The following is a 16,230-nucleotide window of genomic DNA, read 5'->3' as shown; positions in this document are numbered from 1 at the left end:
TAATTAACAAGAAAAAATAAATATAACTTGAAAACTTAAATATTTTGTATTCTTATATTTATTTAAATATATGTATTATCTGTTAGTTTAGCTTATCAATTTTGAGATTAAATTACTCATTTTTTTTCATATTTCATTTTTCTCTATTTTTATTTAATCTTCTGAATAAATTAATCTTCTTTTTCTTAGAAAATACAAACATATTATTGCTTTGATAAATAAATAAAATTATAATATGTTTCTAAGAAAAATTTTTTTTTATGTTAATTATCATAGTAGAATTTATTCTAATAATATTATCATTTTAAATTATATTCCTATTTTTATTTTCAAATGTGTATTCTCTGTCTGAGTAAAAATTCTTGTCTTCTTCTCTATGTATAAAATGTTTCTTTTCTGATTGAATAAATAATTGAATCATTTGAATGAATAAATTATATATCGATTAGCATGACACAAATGAATTTATTTATTCAACATTTATCGTTTAGTATAGTACAAATGAAAATTCATATATATATATATATATATATATATATATATCTTATATGCTAATTTTGATAATTAAATTTACATTAGTTTTTCCTATCATATGGAATTATTATGCTCTAGCAAATGAATCAAAAATTATTATCATTATATATGATGAAATATTATCGGATATTACTAAAAATCATTAAACTTAATCAGAATATTACATTTGTACTGTATTACAATGTACTGTAATGTAATTACAGAATACAATAATTATATTTAAGCATAGATAATTCTACTAATTTGAACTTATTTCCTTGATATTGAAATTATTCAAATTTGTAAGAATAAACCAATAAAAAAATTTTCGTCGATAATTAGATTCAAAATAAATTTTTATTATTATTTATTTTATTATTATTATTATTTACTTCTTCTGTCCGAAAATATGATTTAAAATTAAATATAAAAATATAAAAATATAAAAAAAATATTAAATTCGTTTTATTATTACAATGTAAGTAAATATAAATAATTGTAGTCCAAATTTAAAGCGAAATTTAACCTTGAATTCAACGCTTCTTCCGGATATGTATACTTTTCAACTAATTGACACTCACGACGAAATTTCACTTTATTTATATGAAGAATTTTATAGGAATTTCCTTTTCTTGTCAACATAATTGATTCCATTCACGTTTATAATGTTATCTAATTATTACAATGAATCTAATTATTAACGTTTCTTAAAAACGTTCATCAAGAGTATTTCTCTCTAATTTATTAAACGCATTTTGAACACATTCAATCAATTCATCAATTATCTTTGGCGAAACTTCGTAGTATAATGATTGAATTGAGTTAAAAAATCGAGAATATTTAAATCAGGACTGTTTTGATTGTGATTTAAATTGAATATGATACCAGATACCACGATGTTGTCATTAATCAATTGCTTCGATTTTATCTTGTAAATTTATGTTAATTGGGTTTTATGTTATTAATTTATTTATGTTATTAATTTCAAAATTTTCTATTTTGAAATTACAGCGACGACTATTATATTTTTCTTAGAAATCTTAATCTAATTAATCTTTGGTAAACTCCAAATTCCAATTTAACTCAAATACAACGTCTATCAAATATATGTCAAGTATCAATATTATCAATGTAAACAATACCAATATAGTGAATTGCTTTCGAAACTCTAAATCTAATCTAAGATTTTCTTTCGAATATCATATTTTCGGACAGAGAAAATAATATTATTTATTATATTAATTTGACAAATAAATAAATCTTTATATAGAAAATATTAATGTTCGTAAGAAGTAAATTCTACAAGCAAAGAAAAACAAAATATATGTATAGATATATAATTAAAATGATTTATTTTATATATATATATATGATACACTATAATATATATATATATATATATATATATATATATATATATATATATATATATATATTATACATTTTAATTATTATTCTTCATTACATATTATAATTTAATAATAATAAATTTTATTTTATTACAAATTTCTTGAAAATAATACACGTGAAAAATATATTATTTAATAAATTTATCACGATATTGATTTATAATTTTTTTAAATAAAATATTCCATATTATTTTTTTATGTAATATATTATGTAATATATTTATAATAAATTACACATTTATATTCTTATTACAAATATAACAAATTATTTTTTAGATAACATCAGTCACGTACAGTCTACAAGAATTAATCTGAAATTAATAAAGAAAAATGGCGAGCAGTTTCGAAATTTTATGCGGCATCGCCGTATTATTTCTTGCCCTCTATTACTATCTCACGTCAACGTTTGATTTTTGGAAGAGTCGTGGAGTGGTTGGACCGAAACCTGTACCATTTTTTGGCACAACGAAGGATTTGATATTGGTTAAAAAATCAACGGCTCATTTCGTCAAGGATATTTACGAGAAATACAAGAACGAGCCAATGGTTGGTTTATACGCGACGAGATCTCCCTTTCTTCTTTTAAATGATCCAGAACTTATCAAAGATATATTAATCAGAGATTTCTCCAAATTTGCGAATCGAGGATTGGGAGTTTTTGAAAGGGTGAGCGAAACTCGTAAATCTCAATTATCGAGTTAAATTTTATTTAAGTTAATTTTAATCAACATGACGTAACGATAAACAATTTATCATATTCATGTAAATTATATGCATAGATTAGAAAGGCGATATATAAATAGACAGATGAGGAAGAGAAAGATATTAATAGAATTGAAATCAAAAAAATCAAAATTGTACGATCACTATTATAGAAAAACTTATCTTTTAATTTTTTAGATTCAGTTATTAAAATTTTGAATTTTAAAATTTTAGTTTTATTTTTGAGTTTTTTGAATTTAAAAATTTGAGATTTTTGGATTTTTTTATTTTTTTATTTTTATTTGAATTTTTTTATTTTGAGTTTTATTTAGAATTTCTTATTTTGAGTTTTATTTTGGATTTTTGTTTTATTTTAAGTTTTATTTTGTTATTTTTTTATTTTTTATTTTATTCTGAGTTTTATTTGGAATTTTTGTTTTGAGTTTTATTTTGGGTTTTGTTTTATTCTGAGTTTTATTTGGAATTTCTTGTTTTGAGTTTTATTTTGGGTTTTTGTTTTATTCTAAGTTTTATTTGGATTTTTGTTTTATTTCAAGTTTTTGTTTTGGGTTTTATTTAAATTTTAAAGAAAATATATTAAAAAATTAATTATTATGCATATTATTCATGTTTGTTTATATATAGTTTTTATAAAACTTTAATAAAAATCTTTCACAATAATTTAATTCTTTTTTTTTTTTTTCGATTAAATATCGACAGACGGAACCATTATCACCGCATCTCTTAAATTTGGAAGTAGAAAGATGGCGACCATTGAGATCCAGGCTCTCCCCAATATTCACGTCAGGAAAATTGAAAGAGATGTTCTATCTCATAATCGAATGCTCGTTAAATTTGGAAATGTATTTGGACAAGTTAATCGAGAAAAATGAGCCCATCGAGTGCCGTGAATTAACAGCAAGATTCACAACCGACGTGATCGGTTCTTGCGCGTTCGGCATCGATATGAGCTCGATGACGAACGAAAATAGCGAATTCCGTAGAATGGGCAGAGAAGTGTTCGCTGTCAATTTTATGAACGTTATGCGAATGAAGTTGAAACAATTCATGCCAAGGCTGTACGATTTACTCGGTTATGTGATGCCTGACCGGACATTCGCACCATTCTTTACACGAGTTGTGACGGATACAATTAAGTACAGAAACGATAATAACATTGTTAGACCAGATTTCATCAACATGTTGATGGAGCTTCAGAAAAATCCACAGAAATTGGAAAATATCAGTAAGTTTTACGAAAACTTTGTAATTTCTTTGAAAAAAATTTATCGTTTATGAAAAATATACAGCATATTTTTGAAATTGTTGTTACAATTATTTCATGGCATTATGATTATATATTCAGAACATGTAGGTGTTAGAATGTTAATGAGATATCTTTGGATCGATTTTAAATATTAATTATAAAAATTAGCATAGAAAAATATCTTATTGTTGATTCTTATTTGTAACATTATATGCAAATTTTGTTCTAATTTTAATTTTGTTTGTCCTATATCAACGAATACATTAACATCTTTCAACTACTTATCGTCATAAACTTTAAACAAATACTTTGTCCTATAATGGTTTATCTTTAAGAGTAATTGTTCGTTTCTTTTCTTTCAGAATTGACGGATTCACTTATCGCAGCCCAAGCATTTGTATTCTTTCTTGCGGGCTTTGAAACTTCATCGACGACTATGAGTAATGCTCTCTATGAGTTAGCTTTAAATCAAGATGTACAGAAGAAGTTACGTGAGGAAATCAATACGTTTTGTCCTCAAAATAATAAAGAATTGAAATATGACGACAAAGAAATGGAATATTTAGATAAAGTATTTAAAGGTATGAGTAAGAGCAAATATTATGTAAAATATTTTCGTGTCTCCTTACACAAAATAAATTAAAATATGAAGAGTGAAAAAAAATCTTTAAATCAAAATAACTTATCGCAATTATTCTCGATTGTTAATTTTAATGTTAAATATGAAAACAAAATTAAAAACAATAATTAAGAATTCCTGTTGTAGGACAAATGTATATGTACGTATTCGAATAATTTATGATTTTTTTACAGAAACGTTAAGAATGTATCCACCAGCATCGATTTTAATGAGAAAAGCAATTTCGGATTATACGTTCAATGACACGAAAATTACGATACCTAAGGAAATGAAAATTTGGATTCCAGCGTTCGCGATACACCGAGATTCGGTTATTAATCCGAATCCTAATTCATTTGATCCTGAAAGATTCGATAAAGATGCAATGGCCAGTCGACATCCTATGCATTACTTACCTTTTGGTGATGGATGAAGAAATTGCATTGGTATAAATTAATTAATTATTGAATTAATATATATATATATATATATATATATATATATATATATATATATAATTTCTTATTGTTTATATTTTATTTATATTCTATAATTTGCGAGTGTTAATTATTATTAATCGTTAATATTATTTTTAGGTGCGCGTTTTGCGGTTTATCAAACTAAAGTTGGATTAATTACTATTCTTCGTAATCATAAAGTAGAAGTTTGCGAAAAGACAGTAATTCCTTACGAATTTGATCCAGGTGCATTTTTGTTGAATCCAAAAAATGGAATATATTTGAAAATAACAAAAATATGAAGTGAATGGAAACATTGCATTCAAAAATTTTCAGGAATTTATTAAATTAAATAAAATATATATTTACGAGGACGTAGATAATTAATTTTAATCAAAGGAAAACAAAATAATAGGATAATAATAATTAATATATCTTTATTAGTATAATTAATTAGTATAATTAGTTTTATTATTAAGAATTAGAAAGGAAAAACTAACTTTAAATAGTAGATTTTTATTAAATGATATTAAGTGAATTTAATTATTATTAATAATTTTTTATATAAATTTTTTAAGTTTTCTTATATTCAAATATAAGATCAATTAGAAATTTATGTAAAATGTTCCTCTTATGTAAAAACTTTTATAAATAAGATTCATTTTCCATTGCAAAATTCAAAATATTTTTATTTATTATCTACTATCATTCATTTTCATAACTATGTTAAATATATTATAATGTAATAAGCATACATAATTAATATATGTTAATCATATTACAAATATTTGTAAAATAATTTGTATCATTAATATAAATGATTAAAAGATTTAAAATTGAAATAAATGTTTTTCAATATAAATTTATTAGTATAAAATTTTTTTATACTATTTATATTATTACGATTTTAACAATATTTTATTTTATGCTATTATACACAATATTATACATATATTTTAAATATAAATTTTATGAAATTATGAAAATATTAAATATAATAAAAAATTGATATATGAATATATAGATGAAATTATTCAACAATTATTTATGAGTATAAATTATTCAAAAAATATCTTAGGATTAAAAAAATATTTAATTATATTAAATAATCTCAAATATAAATATATTTATATTGAAAATATTTATTATAAGATAATTAACAATTATATCTATTATTATGTTAATATTTAATTTCCGACGAAAATATTAAATCTTTAATCCTTGATTTATATTTTTATTTGATAATATCGTCAACAAACATATATTTATTGCAAAATATTTTAAATAAAATATATTAAAATATAAAAAATTATATAATTGGATTTTGATTTTATTTTTCTTGTGAAAATTATGGTGAGAAAAATAATTTTAGTAAAAAATTTCAACATTAATTATAATAAAACTATATTCAAAATAATATTCAAGATTATGTTCATTCATCAAAATGAATATTTGTTATTATTATATAATTAAATATATATAATTAAAAATATTCTTACGAGGAAAAGATAAAGAAAAAGAATGAGATAAAATGGAAGAGAGAGGGAGAGCAAATGAGTGAATGAAAGAGAGAAAAATAATGAAAGAAAGAAAATGAAAATTAATCTTATTATATAAAAATTTTATTTATATTTTTATGAAACAAAAATAATTGAACTGATTAAATGCTAATCAGAATTTTATAAAATATTAAAAATTTATAATAAAATAGTACTACTTAAGCGTAAATTAAAAATAATTTTACAAAATAAAATATATATATATATATAATATATAATGTATAATTAGGAATTATTAATTTTAGAGATTAGATTAATACTACTTAACATATTAAAAAAAAATAAAATATTTTTAGAATTATATAAAATATTAATATGTTCACAAAATAATCTTTGAAGGATCAAATCTAGAAATAAATATAAATATTAATAAAGTAAATATTCTATAAAATAAGTATTTTCGAAACCATTCACATAATATTTCAAATAGAATTTAATTGATCGATAAGAAAATTTAGAAATTAATTGTAAAAATAAGATGTAGATTAATATATACAAAATGTGAAATGTCTAAAAATATAAATAAATAAATATTTATCACATCGATAAATTTCATTTATCAAATGATTGATAAATGAAATGTTTATAAATAATATTTGTATATTGATAAAAAAAATAATCGTAAAAGAATCGTGATTTCTAAATTAATTTATAAATAAGATTAAAATTATTATAGTATTTATTTAAATGCAAAATTAATAAATTTAAAACGTTTTTTTAAAGAAAAATAACTCAAATTTAATTTCCTTAAAAGATGTATATGTTTTTATAAATTTTTATAAATTTTAAAAATAATTTTATACATTTTGACAAATAATTCTAACGAAGAGAATCGAAGAAATAACGATTACTCTAACGATAACGAAAAAATCAAAATATATATATTAAATTATAAAAACATAAGTAAATTAAAGTATTATCATTTTTTTTTTTTTTTAATAAGTTTTCAAGAAACCTATTTCAATAATTATTATTTCAATTTCATCATATTTCCACAACGATCGATCCACAAAAAATCGAATATAAAGATAAACATATAAATATTTAATATAATGTGTAATATATTTAATATATACACACAAGTAAATATTAAATTACTAAACATAAATAAATATTTATATATGATAACAAATATATGATAACATTGAGGATAATGAGATAACTTTTCAAAATCTAAATTGTATACTATTCTACAATGTCAGTCGATCGAAGGATAGTTTCTAAGTCAGATGTGTATAACTAATAATAGTGAATTGACATGTTCGATTATTTTCAAATATTAATTGCATTCGTCGCGAGTTTTCTAGCTTTATATTATTATCTTACATCAAATTTTGATTTCTGGAAAAATCGCAATGTAGTTGCACCTAAACCGATACCATTTTTTGGAAATACCAAGGATGTCGTATTAAAAAAAATTGAAATAAGCAATTTTATAGCGGAATTATATAAGAAATACGAAAATGAAGCAATGTTCGGGATATTCTTCGGTGGATCGCCTAATCTCATTTTGCGTGATTTAGATCTCATCAAAGATGTTTTAATTAAAGATTTCTCTACGTTTGACGAACGAGGATTCAAAATTTCTGAACGGGTATGTATTTATTTTTCTTTTATATATATATATATATAAATTTTTTTTTAACATTTCAAAATATAGAAAGTTCAAAATTTTATTAATTTTTTTAGAAAATCCTCTTAAAATAATCTTCTTAAAATAAAGTGTTTCGATTTAATTTTTTAACTATAGGCTGACCCATTGAATGCAAATCTCTTTAATATGGATGTTACACGATGGCGACCATTAAGAATAAAATTATCACCGGTATTTACTTCTGGTAAATTGAAAGAAATGTTCCCCTTGATATTGAAATGCGCCGAACGTTTGGAGCAATGTTTAGAGGATGCTGTGAAAAGAGGAGGACCTGTGGATTGTTTTGAAATATCAGCGAGATACACCACAGATGTTATTGGAAGTTGCGCATTTGGAATCAACATGAACGCGTTATCAGATGAACGTAGTGAATTCCGCAGAATAGGAAAAAGAATTTTTGATTTAGATAAAAACATTCTAAGATCTTTTCTTCGACAATTTTTTCCACGGTTCTATAATTTACTTGGTTTTGTAATACCATATTCAGAAACAAGCAAATTTGTGACAAAATTTATTTCAGAAATGATTAAATATAGGGAAGAAAATAATGTGGTAAAAGCAGATTTTGTAAATTTATTAATGGAATTGAAAAAACATCCGGAAAAATTGCAGAATATTAGTAAGTAAAATAATTTGTAATTTTAATTCTTTCAAAAAGCATAATAAAAGCATAAATAAAGTTGTAGTTTATGATTATTTCATAAATAGAATTTAAAGATGTATAATGATGAAATAAAATTTGAAATAGAATTTTAAATTTATAAATTTTTTGTCTAATGTTTTATAAATAATTAATAAAATATTATATTAATGTATTATTAAAATACTATTTTTTAATAAAATTTTACAGAAATAACAGATAATTTACTTGCTGCACAAGCTTTTGTTTTCTTTGCTGCTGGATTTGAAACATCATCAACAACAATGGCACATGCTCTTTATGAAATGGCTCTAAATCCTAACATACAAGATAAATTACGAAAAGAAATAAAAGAATTCTATGCTAATAATAATTTCACATACGAAGAAGTTAAGAAAATGAAATATTTGGACAAAGTATTTAAAGGTATATTTTTTAAACTTATTTTAACAAAATGTATAAAAAATGTAAAATTTTTTATACATTATTATTAATATTCTATTATATATATATTTTTATATATATTTTTGCAAATAATTAGAAAACCAATAATTTATTATTATGTATAAATTATCATATTGAAATATGTGTAAAGATTATAATTTAAAATTATATTATTTTAAATAAGATAATTATTACTTTAAAATAAAATTATATTTATCTGTCTTTTTAAATAGAAACACTTAGAAAATATCCACCAGGGGTGTTTTTAAAGCGAAAATGCAACTCTAATTATACCTTCAAAGGTACAAAAGTATCTATACCTGCTGGTACTTCTGTAATTATTCCTGTGTATTCAATTCAAACAGATCCAAAATTTTATGAAAATCCAGACGTATTTGATCCTGAAAGATTTAACGAGGATGCAGTAGCTGCAAGGCATCCAATGACCTATTTACCATTTGGTGATGGACCAAGGAAATGCATTGGTAATTCAAAGAAAAAATACTAAAATGTTTTTTAGATGATAATGATAATTTGTATCTTACGATTATTAAAATTTTTAACATTTACTTGTTTTATATTTTTATATATTAATGATAATCAATGATTAAATTATTGTTTCAGGAATACGATTTGGTGTTTATCAAACAAAAGTTGGACTGATAAAAATGCTAAAAAATTTCAAAGTAAATGTATGCGAAAAGACAATGATTCCTTATATAAAGAAGATAAATTCATTTACATTGGCCCCTAAAGATGGAATTTTCTTGAAAATAGAAAAAAATAACTGATTATGAAAAAGTACAAAATAATTAACAAAAAAAAATAAATATAACTTGAAAACTTAAATATTTTTTAGATTTTTATATATATATATATTCAATTTTTTATATGTTCATTTTATACATGTATTTTTTAATATGAAATATATTTTTATAAAATATTCTATATTATTATTACTATTATTTCTATAATTTTAATTATAAATATAAAATAATATTTATTAATCTAAAATATTGATAATTTTCAATAAATAAACTTCTACAAAAATTATTTTTCATTATTTCAAAAAAATAATTATCTTTTATTATAGTTATACATTTTTTTTAATTAATTTTTTTATTTTTAATTTTATAAATTATAAAATATATAATGTAAAAATTTATATTAAAAAAATATCATTTTAATATATCATTTTATAATAAAATTTTATTAAATCATGTTTAGCATTTGAGAATTTTTAAATACATGTATAAGTATATATAAGTTATACGTAAGTATATATTTATATATCATGATGAATGTGATATAACATGATATGAATTATACATTTTGTTTTATATAAAATAATATTAAAGTCATAAAAAGAAATTATTACATGAAATTTTATTTGTTATAAATAAAAATACTTTTTAAAAAAATTTTTAAATAATATTTTTAATATTCTTATTTATACTAATATTATTATTTATAATATTATTATTATGTCAATAAAGAAATGTATTATATTTAAAATACAATCTTTAAAAATGAGTAAAATTAATATTAACTATAACCTTATATAGTTGGCTTCGTACTATGTAAATATAGATTTATTTTTATTTTCTTGTATTATTATGATATATTTCTTTATAAGAGCGACATCTATGAAGTTGCACATTGAATCAAATCTATCATTATATCATAGTTAAATTACTTATGTATTTTAATGGTAAGATTTTTTTTATTAATCAATTGTACAAAAAAAATAAAACTGTACAATTTTTTTATTTAATTGATTTATATAATTAATAATTATATAATTAATAATCAAATAATTTTTAATTGCTCTTATTATAAAAATTACATATTTACTTAAATCAAATAAATTCTTAATTTATTATTTAATCGTTTTATTATATAATTAACATTCTAATAACATGTATTATGATATTATGATATTTTATATATATATATTATACATTTTGCTGTTTTATCTTGCAGATATCATTTTTCTGCATTTTCACTGCAGTACATTGAAAACTGCGTCATACATTGAGTTTTTATTTCGTGTCAAAACTGTAAGCTTTTGTTTGTGTCATATATTTTATATAAAAAAATATTTCATATTATGTGTACAGTGATTCATTATCATCATTCATCATAAATAGTTATCATTAAGTATCTTTATATATAATTTTAAAATAACAATGCAAAAATGATACACGTTAACCTATTAAATACATTTAATATCAAATGCATATAACATAATAATTTGTTCTCATTTATTATTTTATTTTATTTGATTAAATAAATTAATTGATAAAATTTAAATATTTTATATCTATATTAAAAATGATAATTTAAGTTTCATTAATATATTTTCGAAATAAAAGAAAAAAAATATTATTTTTAAAAAAAGAATATCTATTGTAAATAAAAATGTATTATAATTATAATTTCCGTATATTAAGTCATAATTAATCATTAAATAAATTAACAATTAAAATTGCTGAATTATTAATTTAATTATTAGAACTTAATTAATAATAAAACATAATGCATACATATGTATAATATATTGTTTTATAAATAATAAATATAATTATATATCATTCAAAGACAGATTAAAAGTATATAAATACAATAAAAATAAATAAAATGAAAATAAAAGAAATATTATATGCATTCTGTTATTAAAGATATTATCCTTCTGAATTGTATTATCAGTCAAAAATTAATTTAATTTATTATGTAATAAATCGTAATTAAAAATAATAAATAATATGATAATTGATTTAAAGATCCAAATGATTTATCATTATTTTAAATATCATATTGAATAAATTATCAATTGAATAAATTATTATTATTTATATATAAAAAATTCCTTCAATTAAATAAACAATAATTGGGCATTATAAAATACCTGAACAATATGAAAAATACTTATCCATTGTTTTTAAAATAAAGAAATCTATCCACTTTATTTTTTATAATTAAATTCTTAATAAATATTTTGTTTCTCACTCATCAATTTTATTCATCATTTATTTCATTTAGTTTAATAAATAAACTTCTATTAATAAGAGACAATATATTTTTTTATGCCTAAAAAATTCGATTTTTGTTCAAAAATTTTATAATAATAAATTTCTACATATAAAAAATCTTTCGTTTCAAATTAAATAATATTTTAATTAACACTATTTCATTTATCTTTTTTATTTTCATTTCTGGTTAAAAATTATTTTTAACGCAAAAACATTGTAAAAAAAATACATTATTAATATATTCTAATTTTCATGATAATATTATTATTATATATTTAAAATACTTTAATTATTACGGAAATTGAAATAATAATAATAATATTTTGCAGAAAATTTAATTATATCCATTATTTCTTCATTAAATTAACTATAAAACAAGAATGCCAAGTTTAGAAATTATTTTTGGAATTATCTTATTATTTCTGGCAATTTATTATTATTTTACTTCAACGTTCGATTTTTGGAAAGTTCGTGGAGTACCTGGACCAAAGCCGATACCAATATTCGGTAATATAAAAAATGTAATGCTTTTGAAGACGTCTATGTGCCACTATTTAAAAAAACTCTGTGAGGAATACAAACATGAACCTATGATTGGAATATTCACTAGAAAAACACCTATACTCATTATTCAAGATCCAGATCTTATAAAAGATGTTTTAATAAGGGATTTTTCTAAGTTTGCCAACCGCGGAATTCCTATTCATGAAAAGGTAAATTATTATTAAATTATTATTATTAAATCAGTATTAAATTATTTCAGATATACGTATAAAATGTAAGTAGATGCATATATTAAATTATAAATAAATTATAATATTTTAAAAAAATTAAATTTTAAGTTTAAATCATGCTCAAATATATTGAATTGTAACAATAAAATTATATTTCTATTTATTGATTTTTAAAATAATTATAGGCAGAACCATTATCTCCACATCTCTTCAATTTGGAGGTAGAAAGATGGCGTCCATTAAGAACAAGACTTTCGCCAGTATTCACATCTGGCAAATTGAAAGAAATGTTTCCCTTAATATTAGACTGTGCAAAACATTTGGAACAATATCTGGATAAACTGGTATTAAGAGAAGAGTTTATAGAATGTCGTGAATTAACAGCTAAATATACAACAGATGTAATAGGTAGCTGTGCCTTTGGTATCGAAATGAATGCACTGTCTGATGAAGAAAGCGAATTTCGTCGAATAGGTAGAAAAGTATTTTCCAATTCATTTGGGCAAATCTTAAGATTTCGATTTAGACAAATTTTCCCACGAATTTATAATTTACTTGGTTTCGTATTACCACCAATGGAAGTTACAAAATTCCTCACGAATATTATCGTAAGTACAATGAAATACAGACAGGAAAACAACATTGTGAGGCCTGATTTTGTCAATATGCTTATAGAACTTAAAAAACATCCAGACAAATTAGAAAATATTAGTAAGTATCAATTAAAAATATATAATGATATAAAGATTAAATAATTAAACAATATATAAATAATAACAATAAAAATAAAATATATAATAATAATAATAAAATTTTAAAGATTTATTAAAAATATCTCTTTACACAATAATTTATCAATTAATAATTAAAATTATATAGCGAATCAATTTTTGTAAAAATAAAATCATTTCTCACATTTCTTTATTTTTTTTTTTTAATTGTAATTTATAGAATTAACGGATACTTTATTAACGGCACAAGCATTCGTTTTCTTTATTGCTGGATTTGAAACTTCTTCGTCAGCTATAAGCAACGCACTTTATGAGTTAGCTTTAAATCCTGAAGTTCAAAATAAGTTACGGCAAGAGATTAAAGAATATTTCAATAAACATAATGAATTGAAATACGAGTATATAAAAAATATGATATATCTGGATTTAGTATTTCGTGGTGCGTATAATAGCTATTATATATATATAGTATTTATATTACGTACGTATATTTTATATATATATATATATAGTATTACGAATTATTGAATTCGTTTGTTGTTTGTTGTATGCTGGAATGATTTATTTACTATATTTTGTATTTATATCATCTATATTTTATATTATCTATAATTTTATATAATTTTACGTTACAATATCAGTCAATATCAAAAATATCAAAAAAATATAAAATCGATCGCATATATTCTTTGAATTTTTAAACTCAACTAACATTTCTTATTATATCAGCAATCTTACAAATGAAATCTTCTTTCTCAATTGTATTTTATAAAGATTTTTCATATTTTTCATTTCTCAAAAAAAAGAATAAATCACATAGTTTGTTTAAAAATTTTGAATATTATATTATATTATATTATATTATTGCTAATTGATTGTAATAGTAATTGTTAACTACTATTGATCATTGTTATTATTTAAGTCAAAAATTTCTTTTTTATAGAAACATTAAGAAAATATCCACCTGGACCACTTATATTAAGAAAGTCAATAACTAATTATACTTTTAACAATACAAAAGTTTCTATACCAGAAGAGAGTTTTGTATGGATACCATTATATGCAATTCATCATGATCCTAAGATTTATCCAAATCCTGATGCTTTTATTCCTGAAAGATTTAATGATGATGCCATTGCAACACGACATCCAATGCACTATTTACCTTTTGGTGATGGACCCAGAAATTGTATTGGTATATTTATCTATAATTTTTTTTTATATTTTAAAAGTTTAAGAAAGATTGTGATAAAAATTTCAATTTTATCATATTCAATAATATTTTTAATATGTATTTCAGGAGCACGATTTGCAGTTTACCAATCCAAAATTGGTTTGATAACAATACTTTGGAATTATAAAGTTGAAGTTTGCGATAAAACTATGATTCCATATGAAATTAATCCAGCTGCTTTCTTATTAACACCAAAAGGAGGCATATATTTAAAATTTACAAAAATAAAAAATAATGAAGAGATTTTAAACTGATGAGATTTTGAAAAATTTAAATTGATTCCAATAATTCAATGAAAAATATTTCAAAAAAATTTATATTTTTTATTGAATTATCAGAATCAACTATATTGATAAGAGTTATATTTTGTATATGTGTTTCATGATATAATATATTTTATTATAATATTAATTTTTAATTGAAGAAATCTAGATAGCATAATATGAAATGGTTAATTATAAATATACAAATGGACTTTCTTGTTTTATTATTTTTACTATTATTATATTATATATATAATATATATATAATATTATATATATAAATATATATTATATATTTAATTATATATATATATATATCTTGTTATAAATAACAATAAAAAATCTATAAATAACAAATGCCAAATAATATATATATATATATGTATATATCAAAAATACAAGAAAAAAAAGATAATTATTTATTAATGTTTCTTTAAATAAAAATGATTTTTATAAAAATCATATTTTAAAAATTGAATTGAATAAATTATATGACTCGTATATATTAACTTTGTTACAAGTAAAATTTGTTTTAACAGTTATTTATTTTTGAAATTAGCTAATTTTTTTTTATTAAACTTTTAAACTTCATTTTTTATATTTGAACACAAAATTTATTATGAATTAAATGATCTGTAGATTATAAGAGTAATAAATAAAATATATAATATATGTGACAAAGAATATTGTGAATGATATTGATTAAATTTCATTGATAACTATTTTTCTCATCTTTTCATTTATATTTTTTATCTTTAATTTAATAATTATTGCTCTATTTAATTTAATAATTATTCTATAATAAAACAAAGTCATTATACTTTTATTCAATATAATGTAAGATACGTATTATAAAATATATTATAAATACATAAAATATATAAAAAATTAAAAACTTTTATTACATCGATATAATAAGAATTATTCCAATTTAAAAATTTAATTTTAATTTCTAATTATTAAATTATAAT

At 20.2% G+C, this 16,230-nt stretch overlaps 1 protein-coding gene across 1 annotated transcript; it reads left to right on the top strand.

The window, feature by feature from the left end:
* Window positions 1-2,173: 2,173 nt before the first annotated feature.
* LOC412936 lies at window positions 2,174-15,475 on the top strand. Its single transcript, XM_026444800.1, is given in 15 exon segments — window positions 2,174-2,588; window positions 3,345-3,870; window positions 4,254-4,472; window positions 4,705-4,956; window positions 5,107-5,271; window positions 7,781-8,121; window positions 8,278-8,800; window positions 9,032-9,247; window positions 9,499-9,750; window positions 9,890-10,053; window positions 12,663-13,010; window positions 13,217-13,742; window positions 13,983-14,201; window positions 14,706-14,957; window positions 15,063-15,475. Coding segments are annotated over 15 exon segments (4,527 nt in total). The 5' UTR covers window positions 2,174-2,252; the 3' UTR covers window positions 15,251-15,475.
* The last annotated feature ends 755 nt before the right edge of the window (window positions 15,476-16,230 follow it).

This window comes from Apis mellifera, linkage group LG13 (genome assembly GCF_003254395.2).
Source record: "Apis mellifera strain DH4 linkage group LG13, Amel_HAv3.1, whole genome shotgun sequence".
NCBI lineage: Eukaryota > Metazoa > Arthropoda > Insecta > Hymenoptera > Apidae > Apis > Apis mellifera.
Note: the sequence above shows the minus strand (reverse complement) of the source record. Positions and strands in the feature narration are given on the sequence as shown.